Genomic DNA, 20355 nt, shown 5'->3' with positions numbered 1-20355 from the left:
GTTCGGCCTTTTAGAGATCATTTCATCTTCTTCTTACTACTGCTCACAATAACGGTCATTTTGACCAGGGGCGCCCACACTTTTACATGCCGCTGTCAATGCTTCGTCCCGCTGGTGCTCAATATTTAATAGGGTCTCGCTATTAAACTTAATGAAAAGTTCGGTGAATATCTTTGAGCTGTTATTACTAGAGATGAGCGAATATCGTCGGAGAAGTTGTTTTTGGCTAATATCGCTTACCGAATAGCTGCATCGGGACCCCGGATCCCTGGAGCGCTCCCGATAATCAGGTGCATGTGTCGCCCTCCATGCAGCTGCTGTGACTATCACACAGCGCGACACACGCAGCTGATTATCGGGAGAGCTCCAGCACACTGAGTCCTGCACACACTGAGGCCGCTGATCATGTGACCCCTGACTCCTCCCCTCCTGTGACCTCATCACAGGTCCTGTGCACACAGAGCAGTCATATATGTGGCGGACACTCCTGGATCTTCTGCTTTCTGGGCCGGTTCCTCCTGTGAGTCCCATTAACCCTTTCGCTCCCTGTATTCTCCTTTCTGACAGGACAATATCTGAATTCGGATAGTGTGACAGGAATTTAAGCAATGCGGAAGGAAAAAATGACAATTTTACTTTATTTCCTCACAAAAATGTGACTTTAACCCCAAAATCGGCAGCGTAACAAATACTTATTTTCCCCCACTGTAGTTTGTAGACTCCATATACAGATCCCTTAAGTGCAAAAAGAGCTGAATTCCCCACTTAAGTTATTGCATTTTGGAAATTGCCCCCACTGGGAATTTATCTCCAGGTAAAGGCACAATTGTGTCTCCATGGGGGTTGTGCTCACAGCCCAACATCGTGCGGCCTCCAAAGAAATGCCACCCCACACCATTACTGACCACTGCCAAACCGGTCATGCTGAAGGATGTTGCAGGCAGCAGATCGCTCTCCACGGCGTCTCCAGACTCTGTCACGGCTGTCACGTGCTCAGTGTGAACCTGCTTCCATCTGTGAAAAGCACAGGGCGCCAGTGGCAAATTTGCCAATCCCGGTGTTCTGTGGCAAATGCCAAACATCCTGTACGGTGTTGGGCTGTGAGCACAACCCCCATCTGTGGACGTTGGGACCTCAGACCATCCTCATGTAGTCAGTTTCTAACCGTTTGTGCAGAGACATGCACATTTGTGGCCTGCTAAAGATCATTTTGCAGGTCTCTGGCAGTACTCCTCCTGTTCTTCCTTGCATAAAGGTGGAGGTAGCGGTCCTGGTGCTGGGTTAATGCCTTCATACGACCCCCTTCACGTCTCCTTGTGTACTGGCCTGTCTCCTGGTAGCAACTCCAGCCTCTGGACACTACGCTGACAGACACAGTAAACCTTCTTGCTACAGCTCGCATTGATGTGCCATCCTGGATGAGCTGCACTACCTGAGCCACTTGTGTGGGTTTTAGAGGCCGTCTCATGTTACCACGAGTGTGAAAGCACAACCAACATTCGAAAGTGACCAAAACATCAGCCAGAAGCATTGGTACTGAGATGTGGTCTGTGGTCCCCACCTGCAGAACCACTCCTTTATTGAGGGTGTCTTGATAATTGCCAATAATTTCCATCTGTTGTCTATTCCATTTGCACAACAGCATGTGAAATTGATTGTCAGTCAGTGTTGCTTCCTAAGTGGACAGTTTGATTTCACAGAAGTTTGATTTACTTGGAGTTATATTCTGTTGTTTAAGTGTTCCCTTTATTTTTTTGAACAGTGTATATAGATAGAGAGATTTTTTTTTTTCTTTACGTTGGAGGGCCCAATTCCAGCTATTGCTGTGGGATCTATGATTTCTATCTACTCCACTGTGTACAGGATAATAGAGTATAATAAAGTAGTTATGGACGTGACGTAACTAACATTGTGCAGTGACTCTGCTTTCCATATAGTGATGGATATTTCTTGTTGGTGAAACTGTGATTTTTTTTTCCACTTTAAACCTTTTTTAAACCCCTCTGATCAGTGCGATCATACAACATACAAGCCTCTGATGGCTCCAGTGATGCCCTGTACTACTGTAGTGCCGTGTATCATCACTGCCTGTCAGTGTAATACTAACGGCCCCATACACATGAGATCAGAGTTGGCTGATCGGTCATTTGGCAGACGGCGATCTCTCCCGACTCCCCCATACACACAAATATTCCAGCTTTCCTGTGGTCTGTATGAGAGAGTCGCCTCCAGACTCCTCTAGAGGAGGATTATCTACAGGAAGAACACACGGATTATCCTCTGAAATTCAGGATGCCAGATCCTTCTCTGCCCTGACATCATCTGTCGGGAGGCCCCCAAATACATTATATGGTCGGCCAATCCCCCGAAATCAGTGCTTTCATGGAACTTTAGTCTGCTGTATATGGGGGCGTTATAAGGTAACTTATTGGACGCTGCCTCTGGCCCGGCCTAATACACCTTCATACATTGCAGCCCAGACCCCATTATTAGGCATGTAAGTATCAGAGTAACTAGGCCGCCCCATACTATCGAGTACTTGGGGGCGGGGGGCATTCAGCCAAACTCTGTCACACCTTCTTAGATGTCATGTTTGCTTTTCACAGCAGCAAGTGGTTTTGTTGAAGCCTCATCTGTGCCGTCCCTGCGGTGTACATCTATGTTCTGGGGCCCAAAAAGATTCATTTATTTTTAATAAATGTTCAACATATTAAAAATTATACAATTGTGGCCAAAAGTATTGACACCCCTGCAATTCTGTCAGATAATACTCAGTTTCTTCCTGAAAATGATTGAAAACACAAATACTTTGGTATTATTATCTTCATTTAATTTGTCTTAAATGATAAAACACAAAAGAGAATGAAGCAAAAAGCAAAACATTGATCATTTCACACAAAACTTCAAAAATGGGCCAGACAAAAGTATTGGCACCCTCAGCCTAATACTTGGTTGCACAACCTTTAGCCAAAATAACTGCGACCAACCGCTTCCGGTAACCATCAATGAGTTTCTTACAATGCTCTGCTGGAATTTTAGACCATTCTTCTTTGGCAAACTGCTCCAGGTCCCTGATATTAGAAGGGTGCCTTCTCCAAACTGCCATTTTTAGATCTCTCCACAGGTGTTCTATGGGATTTAGGTCTGGACTCATTGCTGGCCACCTTAGAAGTCTCCAGTGCTTTCTCGCAAACCATTTTCTAGTGCTTTTTGAAGTGTGTTTTGGGTCATTGTCCTGCTGGAAGACCCATGATCTCTGAGGGAGACCCAGCTTTCTCACACTGGGCCCTACATTATGCTGCAAAATTTGTTGGTAATCTTCAGACTTCATTATGCCATGCACACGGTCAAGCAGTCCAGTGCCAGAGGCAGCAAAGCAACCCCAAAACATCAGGGAACCTCCGCCATGTTTGACTGTAGGGACCGTGTTTTTTTCTTTGAATGCCTCTTTTTTTCTCCTGTAAACTCTATTTTGATGCCTTTGCCCAAAAAGCTCTACTTTTGTCTCATCTGACCAGAGAACATTCTTCCAAAACGTTTTAGGCTTTTTCAGGTAAGTTTTGGCAAACTCCAGCCTGGCTTTTTTATCTCTCGGGGTAAGAAGTGGGGTCTTCCTAGGTCTCCTACCATACAGTCCCTTTTCATTCAGACGCCGACGGATAGTACGGGTTGACACTGTTGTACCCTCAGACTGCTGGGCAGCTTGAACTTGTTTGGATGTTAGTCGAGGTTCTTTATCCAACATCCGCACAATCTTGCGTTGAAATCTCTTGTCAATTTTTCTTTTCCGTCCACATCTAGGGAGGTTAGCCACAATGCCATGGGCTCTTGACACTGTGCACGGTAGACACAGGAACATTCAGGTCTTTGGAGATGGACTTGTAGCCTTGAGATTGCTCATGCTTCCTCACAATTTGGTTTCTCAAGTCCTCAGACAGTTCTTTGGTCTTCTTTCTTTTCTCCATGCTCATTGTGGTACACACAAGGACACAGGACAGAGGTTGAGTCAACTTTAATCCATGTCAACTGGCTGCAAGTGTGATTTAGTTATTGCCAACACCTGTTAGGTGCCACAGATAAGTTACAGGTGCTGTTAATTACACAAATTAGAGAAGCATCACATGATTTTTCGAACAGTGCCAATACTTTTGTCCACCCTCTTTTTTATGTTTGGTGTGGAATTATATCCAATTTGGCTTTAGGACAATTCTTTTTGTGTTTTTTCATTTAAGACAAATTAAATGAAGATAATAATTTGTGTTTGCAATCATTTTCAGGAAGAAACTGAGTATTATCTGACAGAATTGCAGGGGTGTCAATACTTTTGGCCACAACTGTAAAATGTGTCTTCTGCTTTTTACATATTTTTTTCTTCTTACAAGAATTGTTGGAGCCAATTTTCTTTAGAAACATTTTAATATCGGCTTTTTCTGGAGTTTTTCTTGTAATATAGGAAAGCCTAAGGCCAGAAGTAAACTCCATAAATCACTGTACATGGAGACTTTGGGATCAGATCATTTCTGTCCGTTGTGTTTGTGGAAACAAAAAATCTTTTCTAAAAGCCTCAAACTTCTGTGTGTGACTCAGAGCTGAGATCTAACGTGAGAGAAGATTCCAGTGCGGGAAGACGGGAAACCTTCATATAGACGGCCGGTGGGGATGGAGTCAGTGACCGACTCTGGCGAAATCTGTCTCTAGAGCCGCAGTAGAAGATGAAGATGTCGTCCTCATCATGAAGGAGTTATTTCTCATGTCGTGTGTAATGAATATCTCCTGCAGTATTGCTAATGCCGATTCCAGGGTCGGTAATGAGACGAGAATTAGCGTTATGGAAGATGAGTCTATGAGGAACGTGTTCAGCTGACGACTCCGAGGAGGAAACTGCTTGTTGTCTGTGGCCTAAATATATAGGTTTTATTAGTAGATGTCAGGGAAGAAAACTAAACCCTGTAAGATAATAAATCTCCTCATATGTTTCCCTCATTATCTCCAGTAATTGTATTATTACACAGGATTCTTATGATGTTACATCGGATCATCTTCTCATTCAGGTCTCTACAATATCGGATCCTCTCAGTGAAGATCTTCTACAGAAGAGAATTTTCCTGATTTACCCATCAAGGATGGATATGGACAGAGACAAGATGGCGGAGAGGATGTTACACCTCACCCTAGAGATCCTCTTCCGTCTCACTGGAGAGGTGAGAGATTCTGATGACCTCACATTACATCATTCTTATCTATGGGAATAACAGATGGACAGAACTGGAGAGGTGAGGACTCTGGAAATGTCTATAGTGAGATTTATGATTGTGTCTCTCCATAACCAGGATTACACAGTGGTGAAGAAGACCTCTAGTGATCGCTGTCAGGACCCTGTGTCTGAGAGATGGGGAAGATCCCTGAGCCCAATCACGGGGCCTCCACCTCACCCCCTGATCCATGAGGACATCAATGACCAGAAGATCCTAGAACTCATCTACAAGATGCTTGAGCTTCTGACTGGAGAGGTGACACTGCTGGGACATTATACAGTAACAATATGAAGGGATCGGGGGATGACGGTATCATTGTACGTGTCAGGTTCCTATAAGGTGCCAGGATGTTGCTGTCTATTTCTCCATGGAGGAGTGGGAGTATTTAGACGGACACAGAGATCTGTACACGAACGTCATAATGGAGGTTCCCCAGCCCCTCACATCACCAGGTAATAGACAGGACTAATTACACACGGCCTATAATTATCTGTATGTAGAGAATTAATTCAGTCCCTGTATGTGTTTCCTCCAGATCTATCCAGTAAGAGGACAACACCAGAGAGATGTCCCCGTCCTCTTCTTCCACAGGACTGTAACCAAGAAGATCCCAGTGCTCCTCAGGATCATCAGGTAGATGGAGAGAAGGTGTCAGGAGATCTCCCCTATGATGTGTAGACGGCTGTGAAGGTCTTGTGCTCAGTCTTGTTTTATCCACCAGTATTATATGTTTTATACTTGTGTGATGAGAACGGTGGAGATGGCAGGATTAGAGCTGATCATAGATGGGACTTCTCCATCTGTCGGTGACTTTTACAATATTTGTTTCAGGGTGAAGATCTGACTCCTATTAATCCTACAGAGACATATGTGAGGGATGATGAGCGGTGTAAAGAGGAGATTCCCACATATGACTACCCAGGTGAGTAGTAACCACTGAATGCAGAGAAGTCACAGATTCCTCTCAGTCACCGGCTGTGGCTGCTTTATCGGTGGTGTAGTCTGGCCGTATTACCATGATCACCATTTTGCCTCTAGACCACAACATTCTCCTCTACCCAAAACTGTTCAAATGACTTTGGGCATTGAAAGCCCTTTTCTATAGAACTTAACCCTTGGAGGATCCACCTAACCCCTGGGATTAATGTGAGGGTGATCCCTTAAGGCAAGATCTATATGATTGCTTGTACCTGACCCAATATAGGCCGAGTGCGCGCTTAAAGAGTCACACGGAACACAGAGTTAGATGTCTACTCCTTTCTCAGTAAAGGCTTGCACGCAACTGAAGTTTATTCTCAAGACAAAGAGACAGGAAATGGGTGTCACACAATCTTCTGAGTAGCCAGTGTCAGTCTATGATAGGTCCATTTCAGCTTCACTTCCATATATGGTATCCAGTATCTCAGCTTCTGCATTCCAAGGATTCCTTCCAGGGTGCTGTCTGAAGACACAGACGCCATCTTGGTACACCATATCTGAACTGACTTATATAAGGTTGACCCAGCCTATTTTGACCTTAATGATCTGGCCATTTTTAGCAATTCTGACCAGTGTCCCTTTATGAGGTAATAACTCAGGAACGCTTCAACGGATCCTAGCGATTCTGAGAATTTTTTCATCACATATTGGGCTTCATGTTAGTGGTAAATTTAGGTCAATAATTTTTGCGTTTATTTGTGAAAAAATTGGAAATTTGGTGAAAATTTTGAATTTTTATTCTATTAAACCAGAGAGTTATGTGACACAAAATAGTTAATAAATAACATTTTCCAAATGTTTACTTTACATCAGCACAATTTTGGGAAAAAAAAATTTTTTTGTTAGGAAGTTATAAGGGTTAAAAGTTGACCAGCAATTTCTCATTTTTACAACACCATTTTTTTTTAGTGATGACCACCTCACAATTGAAGTCACTTTGAGGGATCAATATGACAGAAAACACCCAAAAGTGACACCATTCGAAAAACTGCACACCTCAAGGTGCTCAAAACCACATTCAAGAAGATTATTAACCCTTCAGGTGCTTCACAGGAACTAAAGCAATGTGGAAGGAAAAAATGGACATTTTAATTTTTCCAACAAAAATGTTCTTTTAGCCTCATTTTTTCATTTTCACATGGGCAACAGGATAAAATAGATCCTAAATTTGTTGGTCAATTTCTCCTGAGTACACAGATACCTCATATGTGGTCATAAACCACTGTTTGGGCGCACGGCAGGGCTCGGAAGGGAAGGAGCGCCATTTGACTTTTTGAAGGGAAAATTAGCTCCAATCGTTAGCGGACACCATGTCGTGTATGGAAAGTATGTAGTGTGTGTGGTGTTGTGTATGTCAGGTTGGTGTGTGGTGTAGTGTACATCAGGTCAGTGTGTGTGTGTGGTGCAGTGTACGTCTGGTTGTGGTGTAGTGTATGTCAGGTCGGTGTGTGTGTTGTAGTGTACGTCAGGTCGGTGTGTGTGGTGTAGTGTATGTCAGGTCGGTGTGTGTGTGGTGTAGTGTATGTCAGGTCGGTGTGTGTGGTGTAGTGTATGTCAGGTCGGTGTGTGTGGTGTAGTGTATGTCAGGTCGGTGTGTGGTGTAGTGTATGTCAGGTTGGTGTGTGGTGTAGTGTATGTCAGGTTGGTGTGTGTGGTGTAGTGTATGTCAGGTCGGTGTGTGTGGTGTAGTGTACATCAGGTCGGTGTGTGGTGTAGTGTATGTCAGGTTGGTGTGTGTGGTGTAGTGTATGTCAGGTCAGTGTGTGGTGTAGTGTACGTCAGGTCGGTGTGTGTGTGGTGTAGTGTACGTCAGGTTGTGGTGTGTGATGTAGTGCATGTCAGGTTGGGTGTGTTGTGTTGTGTATGTCAGCCTGGTGTGGGTGAGTTCTGTAGTGGAGTGTCAGGATGTGTTTAGTCCCTGGACGTGTGATGAATTCTGAAGCATTCATTCATACACAGTGCAGGTTTGTCGGGACACGTTTCACATTGGAAACGAGTTTCCCTTCTTATCCCCCTTTTATAGCACACCCGGCACCTTTATTTTTGCTCTCCCCTTAGTGGGAGCATGTTGTCCTGGTACCATACGGGAAACTTGAGTTCCAGGGGTGCTGGGACATGCTCCGTCCTCCTCTCCAAAATTCATGGCCTTTATCACCGCCTCCTGGAACTGAAGGAAGGTGCTGTTGGTCTGGCCTGCACATCGTGATAGCACGCATGCGTTATATAGTGCCATTTGTACGATGTGCACAGCCAGTTTTTTATACCACACTTTCGCCTTCCGCATGGCACGATAGGGCTGGGGGACTTTATCAGATAGATCAACTCCCCCCATGTTTTTGTTGTACCCCAGGGCACAGTCCGGTTTGTGGACCTGGTCTGGGGTACCTCGAACGGTGGTGGCCGTGGTGCCGGGACCATGGATTGTTGTCAAGAGAAAGACGTCTCTTTTGTCTTTGAACTTGACCACAACCATGTTGCCGCTACAATGGGCTCGGCTCTCACCCTTTGGGAGAGGCTGCTCAATTAGCGACAAAGGGAGACCCCTCTGGTTTCTGCGCACGGTACCGCAAGCGACAGTAGCTCTGGAAGAGAGGGATTGAAATAGTGCGATGCTTGTATAAAAGTTATCAACGTACAGATGGTCACCTTTATCAAGCAGAGGGTGGACCAAATCCCACACTGTTTTCCCACTCACCCCCAGAGCAGGTGGACATTCTGGGGGCTGGATCCTGGTGTCCTTCCCTTGGTAAACTCTAAAGCTGAGTGTGTACCCTGAGGTACTCTCACACAGCTTGTAGAGTTTTATCCCATACCTCGCCCTTTTGCTGGGCAGGTACTGACGGAACGGAAGCCTCGCTTTGAAGTGGATGAGGGATTCATCCACACAAATTTCCCTTTGGGGAATGTACACTTCAGAAAACTTGTTGCTGAAGTGTTCGATGACCGACCGAATTTTGAACAGTGTATCAAAATTGGGGTCATCGCGGGGAAGGCTGTCAGTGTTGTCCCTAAAATGGAGAAACTTATGAATCGCCTCAAAACGTCTGCGACTCATAACTATGCCAAATACTGGAGTTTGATATAAAATTACAGTACTCCAGTATTGACGAATTTCTGGTTTCTTCACAATCCCCATGTGAAGGACCAGTCCCCAATATTTCATCATTTCTACAGAGTCAATGGGGCTCCAAGTAGAGCATAATGAATTAGGGTTTTCAGCCAAAAATTGCTGGGCGTACAAGTTTGTTTGCTCCACCATAAGACTGACAATTGACTCCGAGAAATAGACTTTGAAAAAGTCTATTTCCCTGAAGTTGGCAGTCTCAAACTGGATTCCTGATTGGGGAACGAAATCAGGAATCCGTGGAGCAACATTCTCAGGGACAGGGGTCCAGGAGGGGGCACTAGTGCTAGGTTGGGGGTTACTCACATTTGGCTGTGGGTCTTCTTCCCCGGCTTCCGTCTCTTCCTCCCTGGGCTCCAGACTATTTCTCATCCTGCAACATCTTGGTGGTGGTAAGTCTGTGTCGCTGGAGGAGGAAGAGTGGGAGGAATAGAGAAAAGTGGGGTCCTCTCCCTCACTATCCGCTTCAGAGGCAGTAAAGGCATATGCCTCCTCAGCTGAGTACACCCTTTGAGACTGGGATGACTGTGACGAGTGGGACATTGTGTGTGTGGTGTGTATGTGTAAAAAAAGATAAACTTATAGTGTGCGTGTGTATGTGCGAGTGTTTGAAACTTTCTACTACAGGAGGGGGCTGTCAGGTGCCGTGGGTCAGGAGGTAGTAGCAGCAGGGTGGTGATCACTGGGGGCGATCACCGGGGCAGGGGGCGATCACAGGGCCAGGGGGGGCGGAATCAGGCAGCATAAGGGAGATCTGCGGCGGCAGCAGCAGGGCGTGATCACCGGGGCAGAGGGGCAATCACAGGGCCGGGGGGTGGAATCAGGCAGCAGAGGGGAGCGGAGGACCGCACAGAGGAGAGATCAGCGGCAGCAGCAGCAGGGGGCAGGGGGTGATTACAGGGCTGAGGGGTGATCATAGGGGCAGGGGGGTGATCACAGGGCCGGAGGGAGTGGAATTGGGCAGCAGAGGGGAGCGGAGGACAGCACAGAGGGGAGATCAGTGGCGACAGCAGCAGGGGGGTAATTACTGGGCGGGGGGTGCAATCACCTGGGCAGGGGGGCGATAACCTGGGCAGGAAGGGGCAATCACCTCTGCAGTGGGGGTGATCACAGGGGCAGGGGGTGTAATGAGGCAACAGAGGGGAGCGGAGCACAGTACCAGAGGGAAGATCGGCGGCAGTGGCAGCAGGCACGGTGATCGGCGACAGCAGCAGCAGGCAGAGACATGTCAGGTGTCAGGGCAGCAGGCAGCACCTCGCTCTTCACCTACCACGGACAGGATGAGGCTGAAGAGCGAGGGCAGCCATACCTGACACCTGCCCCACATCTGATTGGAGGGATAGCGTCACGTGTACGCTAGCTCCAATCAGATCTGGGGGATGACACAGAGGTCACCTAGCTACAGCCAATGGCTGATGCTATTGCAGCATCAGCCATTGCTGATTTGTAATAGTTCACCAAGTTTCATTAGTGAAATATTACAATCACTCTGTTTGGCTGTTTCACTTTCAAAAGCCAATCAGAGCGATCGTAACCATGAGGGGGGGGCAAAGCCACCCCCCTGGGGTTAACTACAGGTCCTGGTGCTCTGATTACACATTCATCTGTATTGGCCTATGACAGGTCGCTGACCCCTCACTGACCTGCCCCCATTATTACATAATGCATATAATAGCATTGATATTATTGGTGATAATGCCTATAATATTGTGGCTATTTTGAGGCTTAGAAAAAAAATTACATCCAGCAAAATGTCACCGGCGATGGCGGCGCCTGCGCAGCAGCCTCTATATCAACTATATCAACTTTCCATCAGCACAATTTTGAAAACAAAATTTTTTTTAGTTAGGAAGTTATAAGGGTTAAAAGTTAAACAGCGATTTTTCATTTTTACAAAAAAATTTAGAAAACCATTTTTTAGGGACCACCTCACATTTGAAGTGAGTTTGGGGGGTCAATATGACAGAAAATACCCAAAAGTGACACCATTCTAAAAACTGCACCCCTCCAGGTGCTCAAAACCACATTCAAGAAGGTTATTAACCCTTCAGGTGCTTCACAGGAATGAATCAAATGTGGAAGGAAAAAATAAACATTTACTTTTCTTTCACAAAAATTTTCCTTTAGACCTAATTTTTTTACTTTCACAAGGGTATCGAGAAGGTGGACTATAAATTTTGTTTTGCAATTTCTCATGAGCGTGCCGATACCCCATATATGGGGAAATCTACTGTTTGGGCGCATGGCAGGGCTCAGAAGGGAAGGAGCGCCATTTGACTTTTTGAATGTAAAATATGCTGGAATAATTAGCGGTTGCCATGTCGCGTTTGGAGAGCCCCTGATCTGCCTTAACAGTGGAAACCCCCAACAAGTGTTACCATTTTGGAAACTAGACCCCTTAGGGAACTTATCCCGATGTGTATTGAGCACCTTGAACCCACAGGTGCTTCACAGAAGTTTATAGCGTAGAGCCGTGAAAATAAAAAAAAATAACATTTTTCACAAATCACTTTAGCTCCATATTTTGCATTTTTATAAGGGTAACAGGAGAAATTGCTCCATACAATTTGTTGTGCAATTTCTCCTGAGCTCGCCGATACCCCATATGTGGGAGAATACTACTGTTTGGGCGCATGGCAGCGCTTGGAAGGGAAGGAGCGCCATATTGGAGAGCAGATTTTGCTGGAAGTGTTTGTGGGTGACATGTCACATTGTCAGAGCCCCTGAGGTGCCAGAACAGCATAAGCCCCAAAAGTGACTGCATTTTACCAAATACTTCCCTGAATGAATTCTTCTAGTGGTGCAGTGAGCATATTGACCCCACAGCTGTTCCATAGAAAATTATACCATTGGGCAGTGAAGAGAAAAATTACTGTATTTTTCGGACTATAAAGTGCACCCCAAATTTTCAAAAGGAAAATAGTGGAAAAAATGTGCCAAATGGGGGTCCGTCTTACAGTCCGAATTCAGCTTACCGGGGGAAATCAGCACAGGTGCAAGAGTGGTCACAGATCTTCGGTGGTGCGGTGGCCTCCGGAAAATCCCATCCCAGGCTGTTGCGGTAGCGATGCTCTGTGCTGGGGCGGCAGGTCTCTGTGCTGGAGTGGCGGCAGCGCTCTGCCCTGGGGTGGCGGCAGCGCTCTGTGCTGAGGTGGTGGCAGCTCCCTGCCCTGGGGAGGTGGCAGCGCTCTGTGCTGGGGCGGCCGCTGTGCTCTCTGCTGAGGTGACGGCAGCGCTCTGTGCTGGGACGGTGGCGCTCTGTGTTGCGTAAGGGGCTCCGCCGCCATTTTGTCAAAGCCGGAGGCCCCTGCAGCTCCATTACTGCGATGCGGTGGCCTCTGGGAAAATGGCAGCTGGGGGCGGCGCATGCTCACATTCAGATCTCGGCAACGAGATCTCTGGATGAGATCTGAATCTGAGCATGCGCCGCCCACAGCGTCCATTTTTCCGGAGACCACCGCATCGCAGCAATGGAACTGTGGGGGTTCCCCGGGCTTTGACAAAATTCCGAAGGAGCCCTCCACACAGCACAGAGCACCGCTGCCCCAGCATTTGTAAGTATATATTCATCTATGGATATAGTGACCATTATCACTACATGGATGATTTCCAGAAACTCGTAGTAGAAGTTTCAGAGCAAACATTGCAAAAATGTCATGGTAGTGCCCAATATATTGTGCCCAGCTTGTGTCTCTGGAGACCTCCCCCCACCTACCCCCGGAAATTATTAAGTCAGCTCTACTCAAATGTGTCTGTCACTAAATAAACCAAATGCTTGAATGTCAAAACAGTTCAAAAACGTGGTTCTGTGTGGAAGATTGTAAAGCCGTCATGGAGGCATAAGGCTGGCAGTGATGGGCATTGTGGGTAATAATAGCGGGGATCATGCCTCATTCCTCTCTAGGAACATACACGACATCTTCTCTGGGGGTTCTTTCTTGTTTCAGTTACTGGGATGAGTGCAATAAAATGTCGCTCAGTGAGTCTTCTGACATCTTCACATTCTAAAGGATTGGCGGGGACAAAATTGTCAAAAACAAGATATTCAGTGACCTTTTCCTGATAATCAAGGAAAGTATCTGCATTTCCGGCTTTTTTGTATAACACAAAAGAATTATATGTGGCCACCTGAAACAAATACATGACTAACTTTTTATACCAGATCTATGATTCTCTTGATACCTGGTATGGCTGTAGAACCTGATCTGCAAGGTCCACACCCCATATATTTGTTGTAGTCAATGACAGACACAGGTTTTGGAGTAGTGGATCCCTGTTGGTCTGCAGTGGCCCTTGTGGCATCTGTGTGGATCGAGCTCAGGATAAAAATATCTTTTGTGTAAAGCCCCTGACTGCCTCTTTCAGAACTTTTTGCTGACCAATGATTGTGGAAACCCCTGACTGTTTTTGCGAATGGTCCCACAAGCCCCTATGTTATGTTCAACCAGACTTTTAAATAGGGGTATGCTGGTGTAGTAGTTGTCAATATACAGATTGTAGCCTTATTGTAAAAATGGAGTTATCAGCTCCCAAACCATTTTTCCAGATGTCCCCAGATAAGTAGGGCGTCCTGGTGGGTTTAGTTGGCTGTCTTTCCCCTCATAAATGCGAAAAGCTGATGTGTATCCTGTTGAACTCTCACACATTTTATAGAGCTTTATTCCGAACCTTGCCCTCTTAGTAATAAATTGCTTGAGGTGCAGTCTTCCTTTGAATTTTACAAGGGACTCATCAATGGAAATGTTTTCTGTTGGGGTGTAGAGCTTTAAGAACATTTCTGTGAAGTCTTCGATGATCGGTCTGATTTTGAATAATCTGTCATGTTCTGGGGCATTTCTGGGCAGGCATTGACTATTGTCATTAAAATGCCAAAATCTCATGAGCATTTCATAACAGGTCCTAGGAAGAACAGCAGAAAACATAGGGGTGGCTTGAACAGGGCAGTTGGACCAATAGGACCGAATGCTCGTTTTTTTTAACAAGTCTCAAAGCAAATGTAAGTCCTAAAAATGTTTTCCATTCTAGGACATTACTTGATTCCATAAATTTGACCTAGCATAATAGGATCGTTGATTCTGGCTGATGAATTGGGACGCATATTATTATTATTTATTTATATAGCACCATTGATTCCATGGTGAGAAGGGGTTACATACAAATTACAGATATCACTTACAGTAAACAAACTAAGAATGACAGACTGATACAGAGGGGAGAGGACCCTGCCCTTTCAAGCTTACATACTACAGGATGGTGGGGAAGGAGACAGTAGGTTGGTGGGTTGCAGCAGTTCAGTTGTTGGTTGAGGCGATATCTCCGGTAGTGGTGAGGAGGTAGCGGGGTCATTGCAGGCTATAAGCTTTCTTGAAGAGGTGGGTTTTCAGGTTCCGTCTGAAGGATCCGAATGTGGTTGATAGTCGGACATGTTGGGGCAAAGAATTCCAGAGGATGGGGGATATTCGGGAGAAGTCTTGGAGGCGGTTGGGTGAGGAGCGACATAAATATATAAATTTGTAGGCTAATATGCTCTAGCAAGCTATCTGTCATAAACAAATTAAAAAAATTGGTCCAAAATTTTCCACCTCCACATTTATACCAGGAATGGCATTAAAATTAGGGATGAATGGAGTAGCCGAATCTGAAGCCTCCCATCTGGGAAATGCTACAGCAAAGCCCCTTGGACATTGGTGTGCGCCAATTCACGAGCACTAGGGACAGCGCTAGTACTGGGCATTGTTCCCTGAGTTGGAGACATTTCTCCAGAAGCGATATTTGTCCTTCTTGTTGTATTGGTCCTTGTGTGTGAGGATGGACCAGAATCACTGCTCATTTCTGAGCTATCACTGTCGCTGCTACTAAAGCCCTCGAAATCCACATCGCCATCTGACACTGCACTTTCTTCACTGTCAGAACATAAAAGTGCATAAGCCTCCTCTGCACTATAATACTGACGGGCCATTTTATTTATTTATTTATTTTTTTCCCGGAAATAGAAAACTGACTTGACTGAACTCTGACATGACTGACATGACCAAATTATTGGGGAGACAATTGAGAAAAGCCTAATTCTTTAGCCTAACCCTGACTTTAGCCTAACAGTAACCCTAACTGTAACCCAAACTTTAGCCTAACACTAACCCTAACTATAACATTAACTGTAGCCTGGCTTATCTGGTTTTCTATTGACAGATGATGGACCTGAGTGGGGACTTGTTTTTGTGAGATGAGAATTGGTATTATTTTCGCCTACATAACATTGATTGGTTTCTTTTTATTCAATATTTGGGAGGCAGAATGAACAAACAGTTGAACACCGCACACTACTGGCTCATCCAACAAGGTTTTCTATTAGACTGTGAACTGTCATTGTCTTGGTAAATAATTATTCTATCAATGGGATGAAACTGAATGGGAGGAGACACAGATTAGATATTAGAAAAAACTTTTTGACAGTTAGAGTGATCAATGAGTGGAACAGGCTGCCACGAGAAGTGGTGAGTTCTCCTTCAATGGAAGTCTTCAGAGGCTGGACAGACATCTGACTGGGATGATTTAGCGAATCCTGCTTTGAGCAGGGGGTTGGACCAGATGGCCCAGGAGGTCCCTTCCAACTCTATGATTCTATGATTCTAAAGTTTTTTACATAGCTTGCCATTTTTATGGACAGTTTAAGTTGAAATATTCAAAAATATAAAACTCAAGAATATTTTATTTAAAAAAAATGTTTTTTATTTTAGCAGATGACTGTACCAGGAGATCAGAGGGACAGCTGACATCTTCAATTTTTAAATCTGATGATCTTGAGATCCTACAAGATACAACTGAAGTGATTGCTATTACTCCAGATATATCATCATCCATTCACAGCAAAGATCTGTCTGATCCTATGAAACAGGTCCCACCTTCTGATTCATTACTTACTACTAAGGAAAATCAAAGTCACAAAAGAGGCATTAAAAAACAAACTGGTCCTAAAGCAAAGAAGTCATTTTCATGTTCAGAATGTAAGAAATGTTTTAACAAGAAATCTCATTTTGTTACACACCAGAGAACACACACAGGGGAGAAGCCTTTTTCCTGTTCAGAATGTGGGAAAAGTTTTATAAATACATCAAATCTTATTGCACATCAGAGAACTCACACAGGGGAGAAGCCTTTTTCATGTTCAGAATGTGGGAAATGTTTTAGCTGGAAAAAACTATTGGTTAATCACCATAGAATTCACACAGGGGAGAAGCCTTTTTCCTGTTCAGAATGTGGGAAATGTTTTACAGATACATCAAATCTTATTGCACATCAGAGAACTCACAGAGGGAAGAAGCCTTTTTCATGTTCAGAATGTGGTAAATGTTTTAACCGGAAATTAGATTTGGTTAATCACTATAGAACTCACACAGGGGAGAAGCCTTTTTCCTATTCAGAATGTGGGAAATGTTTTAACCAGAAAGGGAATCTTGATGAACACCAAAGAACTCACACAGGAGAGAAGCTTTTTTCATGTTCAGAATGTGGGAAATGTTTTACTCAGAATTCAAGTCTTGTTACACATAAGAAAATTCACACAGCAGAGAAGCCATATTCATGTTCAGAATGTGGGAAATGTTTTAAATGGAAATCACAATTGGTTAATCACCATAGAACTCACACAGGGGAGAAGCCTTTTTCCTGTTCAGAATGTGGGAAATGTTTTAACTGGAAATCACAGTTGATTAATCACCATAGAACTCACACAGGGAAGAAGCCTTTTTCCTGTTCAGAATGTGGGAAATGTTTTAACTGGAAATCACAATTGGTTAATCATCATAGAACTCACACAGGGGAGAAGCCATTTTCCTGTTCAGAATGTGTAAAATGTTTTAACCGGAAATCAGATTTGGTTAATCACCATAGAACTCACACAGGGGAGAAGCCTTTTTCATGTTCAGAATGTGGGAAATGTTTTAACTGGAAATCACAATTGGTTAATCACCATAGAACTCACACAGAGGAGAAGCCTTTTTCATGTTCATAATGTGGGAAATGTTTTAACAATAAATCAGATTGTGTTAAGTACCAGAGAACTCACACAGCAGAAAAGCAATATTCATGTTCAGAATGTGGGAAATGTTTTAGCAAGAAATCAAATTGTGTTAAGCATCAGAGAACTCACACAGAGGAGAAGCCTTTTTCCTGTTAATGTGGGAAATATTTTAACCAGAAAGCGCTTCTTGATCACAATCAGAGCAGTCACACAGAGGAGAAGCCATTTTCATTTTCTTAATGTGGGAAATGTTTTACTTGGAAATCAACTGTTAATAAACATCAGAGACGTCACATAGGGGAGAAGCCTTTTTTATGTTCATAGTGTTGGAATAGTTTTAATCAAAATTGAATCTTCTTAAATGGATTGTCTCTTGTCATTCCTCATGTTTTCTGACAAAAGGATAAAACTAAACCTTATTAATTCCAAATGTAAAACTAAACCCATAATTCACCCCCTGAAGGTTAATCAATAGGTGACTAATAGAAAAAACATGTACCCCACATCTCAGTATATAGGGTGAGGTGATGTATTGACACTCTCCAAGCCTCTAATTTCTATGGATTTCCTCGTCCTCACTAAAGGCTTCATCAGGAGACTATTTAATATTGACCTATTTTGTTTTTTAAATTCGTTTATTGAACCATAAACAAGTGTACTGCATACATACTGGTATATAATGTTAAGCATAATATAATTACACATATATTTCACACTGCATTAAAATGTACAGCAAAATGTAAATACCAGTTGCATACAAATAAAGCAAAACATAATATGCATTAAATCACAGTGGCCTTGTGTTATTATTCCAGTGATGAGATCTACCTGACTACTAAATCATACCTACCTCTACGAGAACAAAAAAAAAAAACTATTCCGCAGCCTACTTCCACACACTTAGTTGTTTATTATGTGACATCTACACTCTGCAAAGTAAGGTGAGAGGAATTCCACCTCTCCCATATCTTGTCGAATTTACCTGGGCACCCTTTTTTCTGATATAACGTGCGCTCATATGGAATAATCGAGTTTACCAGGCTGATCCAGGACCCGAGAGAGGGAGATGAACTCCTCATCCACCGCAATGCCAATACCTTTCGTGCCATAAACAGCGTCTCTCTTAGGAATATCCCAACATATTGACCCCATGTCTCCTCATCCCATACTCCAAGTAGACAGACCAGTGGCTCAAGGGGAACAGGAATTTGTACCATAGACGTCCGTAGTGATGTCACTTCCCTCCAATATTGTGCAACAACCGGACAACCCCAGATCATATGAACAAAGTCTGCATCTATTGAGTGACATCTCAAACATTCCGACGATTGGTATCGGTCGAGTTGGAGTCAAATATGATTGATTTACAATATATAACTGTATCATCCTGTTGTTAACAGACGGAGATACCTTGATCGATGACTCTAGGATTTCTTCCCACTCCTCTCCCTGTGTATCTGGGATGAGCCTTTCCCACTTCTTCTTAACGGAGTCTATGGTGGATTCTGTCCCTATTGCCAACAGATATGTATATAGAGAGGAGATGAGACCCTGGGGGCCCTGTGATTTAAGGATCCCTATCAAGGGTAGAGATGAAATAGCATTATCTGTACCTATACATCTCATATGTGATTGAAACGCTGATCTTAGCTGTAAATAATGAAAGAACTGAGACCTCAGGACACTGCGATTAATTTGTAATTGTTCAAAAGAGATCAAAGTTCCACAGTCATACAGATCGCCTATCGTAGAGACACTATATTGAGCCCAAAACTCGGCAGATGGATGTTCAAGTAACGCCGGAAGGTAACCATTATTCCATAGGGGCATCTCAGCTACAATATCCTCAAATCCAACCACCCACTTGATCTGTTTCCATATTGATCGTGCCAGACGAAGCAGGGGCAGCAGTCGTGAGACATTTGTTTTCCTCATTTCAAAAAATCCCAACGGGCAACTAGTTTGTGTGGCATGAAGTAAATGGTTTTCAGAATTAGGTAGGTGACCGCCGGGCATCCACGTGCTTATGGCTTTGGCCTGCCTAGACAAATAATACAGGAAGAAATCGGGTAACGCTGTCCCCCCTCCCTTCTTGGGCCTCTGCAAAGTGGCTAGCTTAAGTTTGGTCCTAGTTTTCCCCCATATAAAAGATGTGATTTGGGAATTCAAATTAGCGAAAAAGGATCTGGGCACCACTACAGCACTATGTTGAAGAAAGTAGCTAAGTTTGGGGAGTAATATCATTTTAATTAAATTAATACGTCCGGCCACAGACAGTGGAAGTTTACCCCAAATTTGACTTTAACCATCTCCTGTAGCGGATATATATTAAGGTGCAAATCAAGTTTACTGTCTTTAGAAATATGGACACCCAGGTATTTAAAACTGGTTACAATGGGTAGCAAAGAGAGAGTCTCAAGTCGTGGCATCGGAGCATGGGAAAGAGGCATCAGAGCAGATTTCCCCCAATTTATATATAGGCCAGAAAATTTACCAAATTTATTTATAATAGTGATCACTCTTGTCAGGGTTTCCTCCGCTTTGTCCATAAATATCACCATGTCATCAGCATATAGGACCATGGTGTCTGTCCGACCTGCTATTTCTATACCAGCAACATTAGGGGAAGATCTTATACGAATTGCCAGTGCCTCCATAGCAAGAGCAAAAAGGGCCGGGGAAAGGGGACACCCCTGACGAGTTCCCCTATGCAGTGAAAATGGCTCAGATATGGAATTATTTACAATGACCCGGGCCTTAGGCTTCATGTACAAAATACTGACCCATTTTTGAAATCTATCACCGAATCCATACCTCTGCAAACATGCATGGAGAAAAGGCCATTCAAGAGAGTCAAAGGCCTTGGCCGCTACCATCGATGCCAATGCACATTCATTGTCCTGCACCAGGGAGCTATATTGGACCACTGACTGGACTCGTCTAATATTAATGGAGGTGCTCTTACCAGGCATAAAGCC

At 44.1% G+C, this 20355-nt stretch overlaps 1 protein-coding gene across 1 annotated transcript in view; it reads left to right on the top strand.

The window, feature by feature from the left end:
• LOC141082437 (uncharacterized) overlaps positions 1 to 18164 on the top strand; it is a 40304-nt gene extending 22140 nt beyond the window's left edge. Inside the window, exons 2-7 of the mRNA XM_073566379.1 lie at positions 5052 to 5201; positions 5331 to 5510; positions 5584 to 5707; positions 5791 to 5888; positions 6087 to 6177; positions 16095 to 18164. Coding sequence (XP_073422480.1) covers positions 5052 to 5201; positions 5331 to 5510; positions 5584 to 5707; positions 5791 to 5888; positions 6087 to 6177; positions 16095 to 17368 — 1917 coding nt within the window. The 3' untranslated portion in view covers positions 17369 to 18164. The remainder of the gene's footprint in view (positions 1 to 5051; positions 5202 to 5330; positions 5511 to 5583; positions 5708 to 5790; positions 5889 to 6086; positions 6178 to 16094) is intronic.
• The last annotated feature ends 2191 nt before the right edge of the window (positions 18165 to 20355 follow it).

The sequence above is a fragment of the Dendrobates tinctorius genome, unplaced genomic scaffold (assembly GCF_039654945.1).
Source record: "Dendrobates tinctorius isolate UK_male_01 unplaced genomic scaffold, ASM3965494v1 ptg000017l, whole genome shotgun sequence".
NCBI classification, from domain to species: domain Eukaryota; kingdom Metazoa; phylum Chordata; class Amphibia; order Anura; family Dendrobatidae; genus Dendrobates; species Dendrobates tinctorius.
Note: the sequence above shows the minus strand (reverse complement) of the source record. Positions and strands in the feature narration are given on the sequence as shown.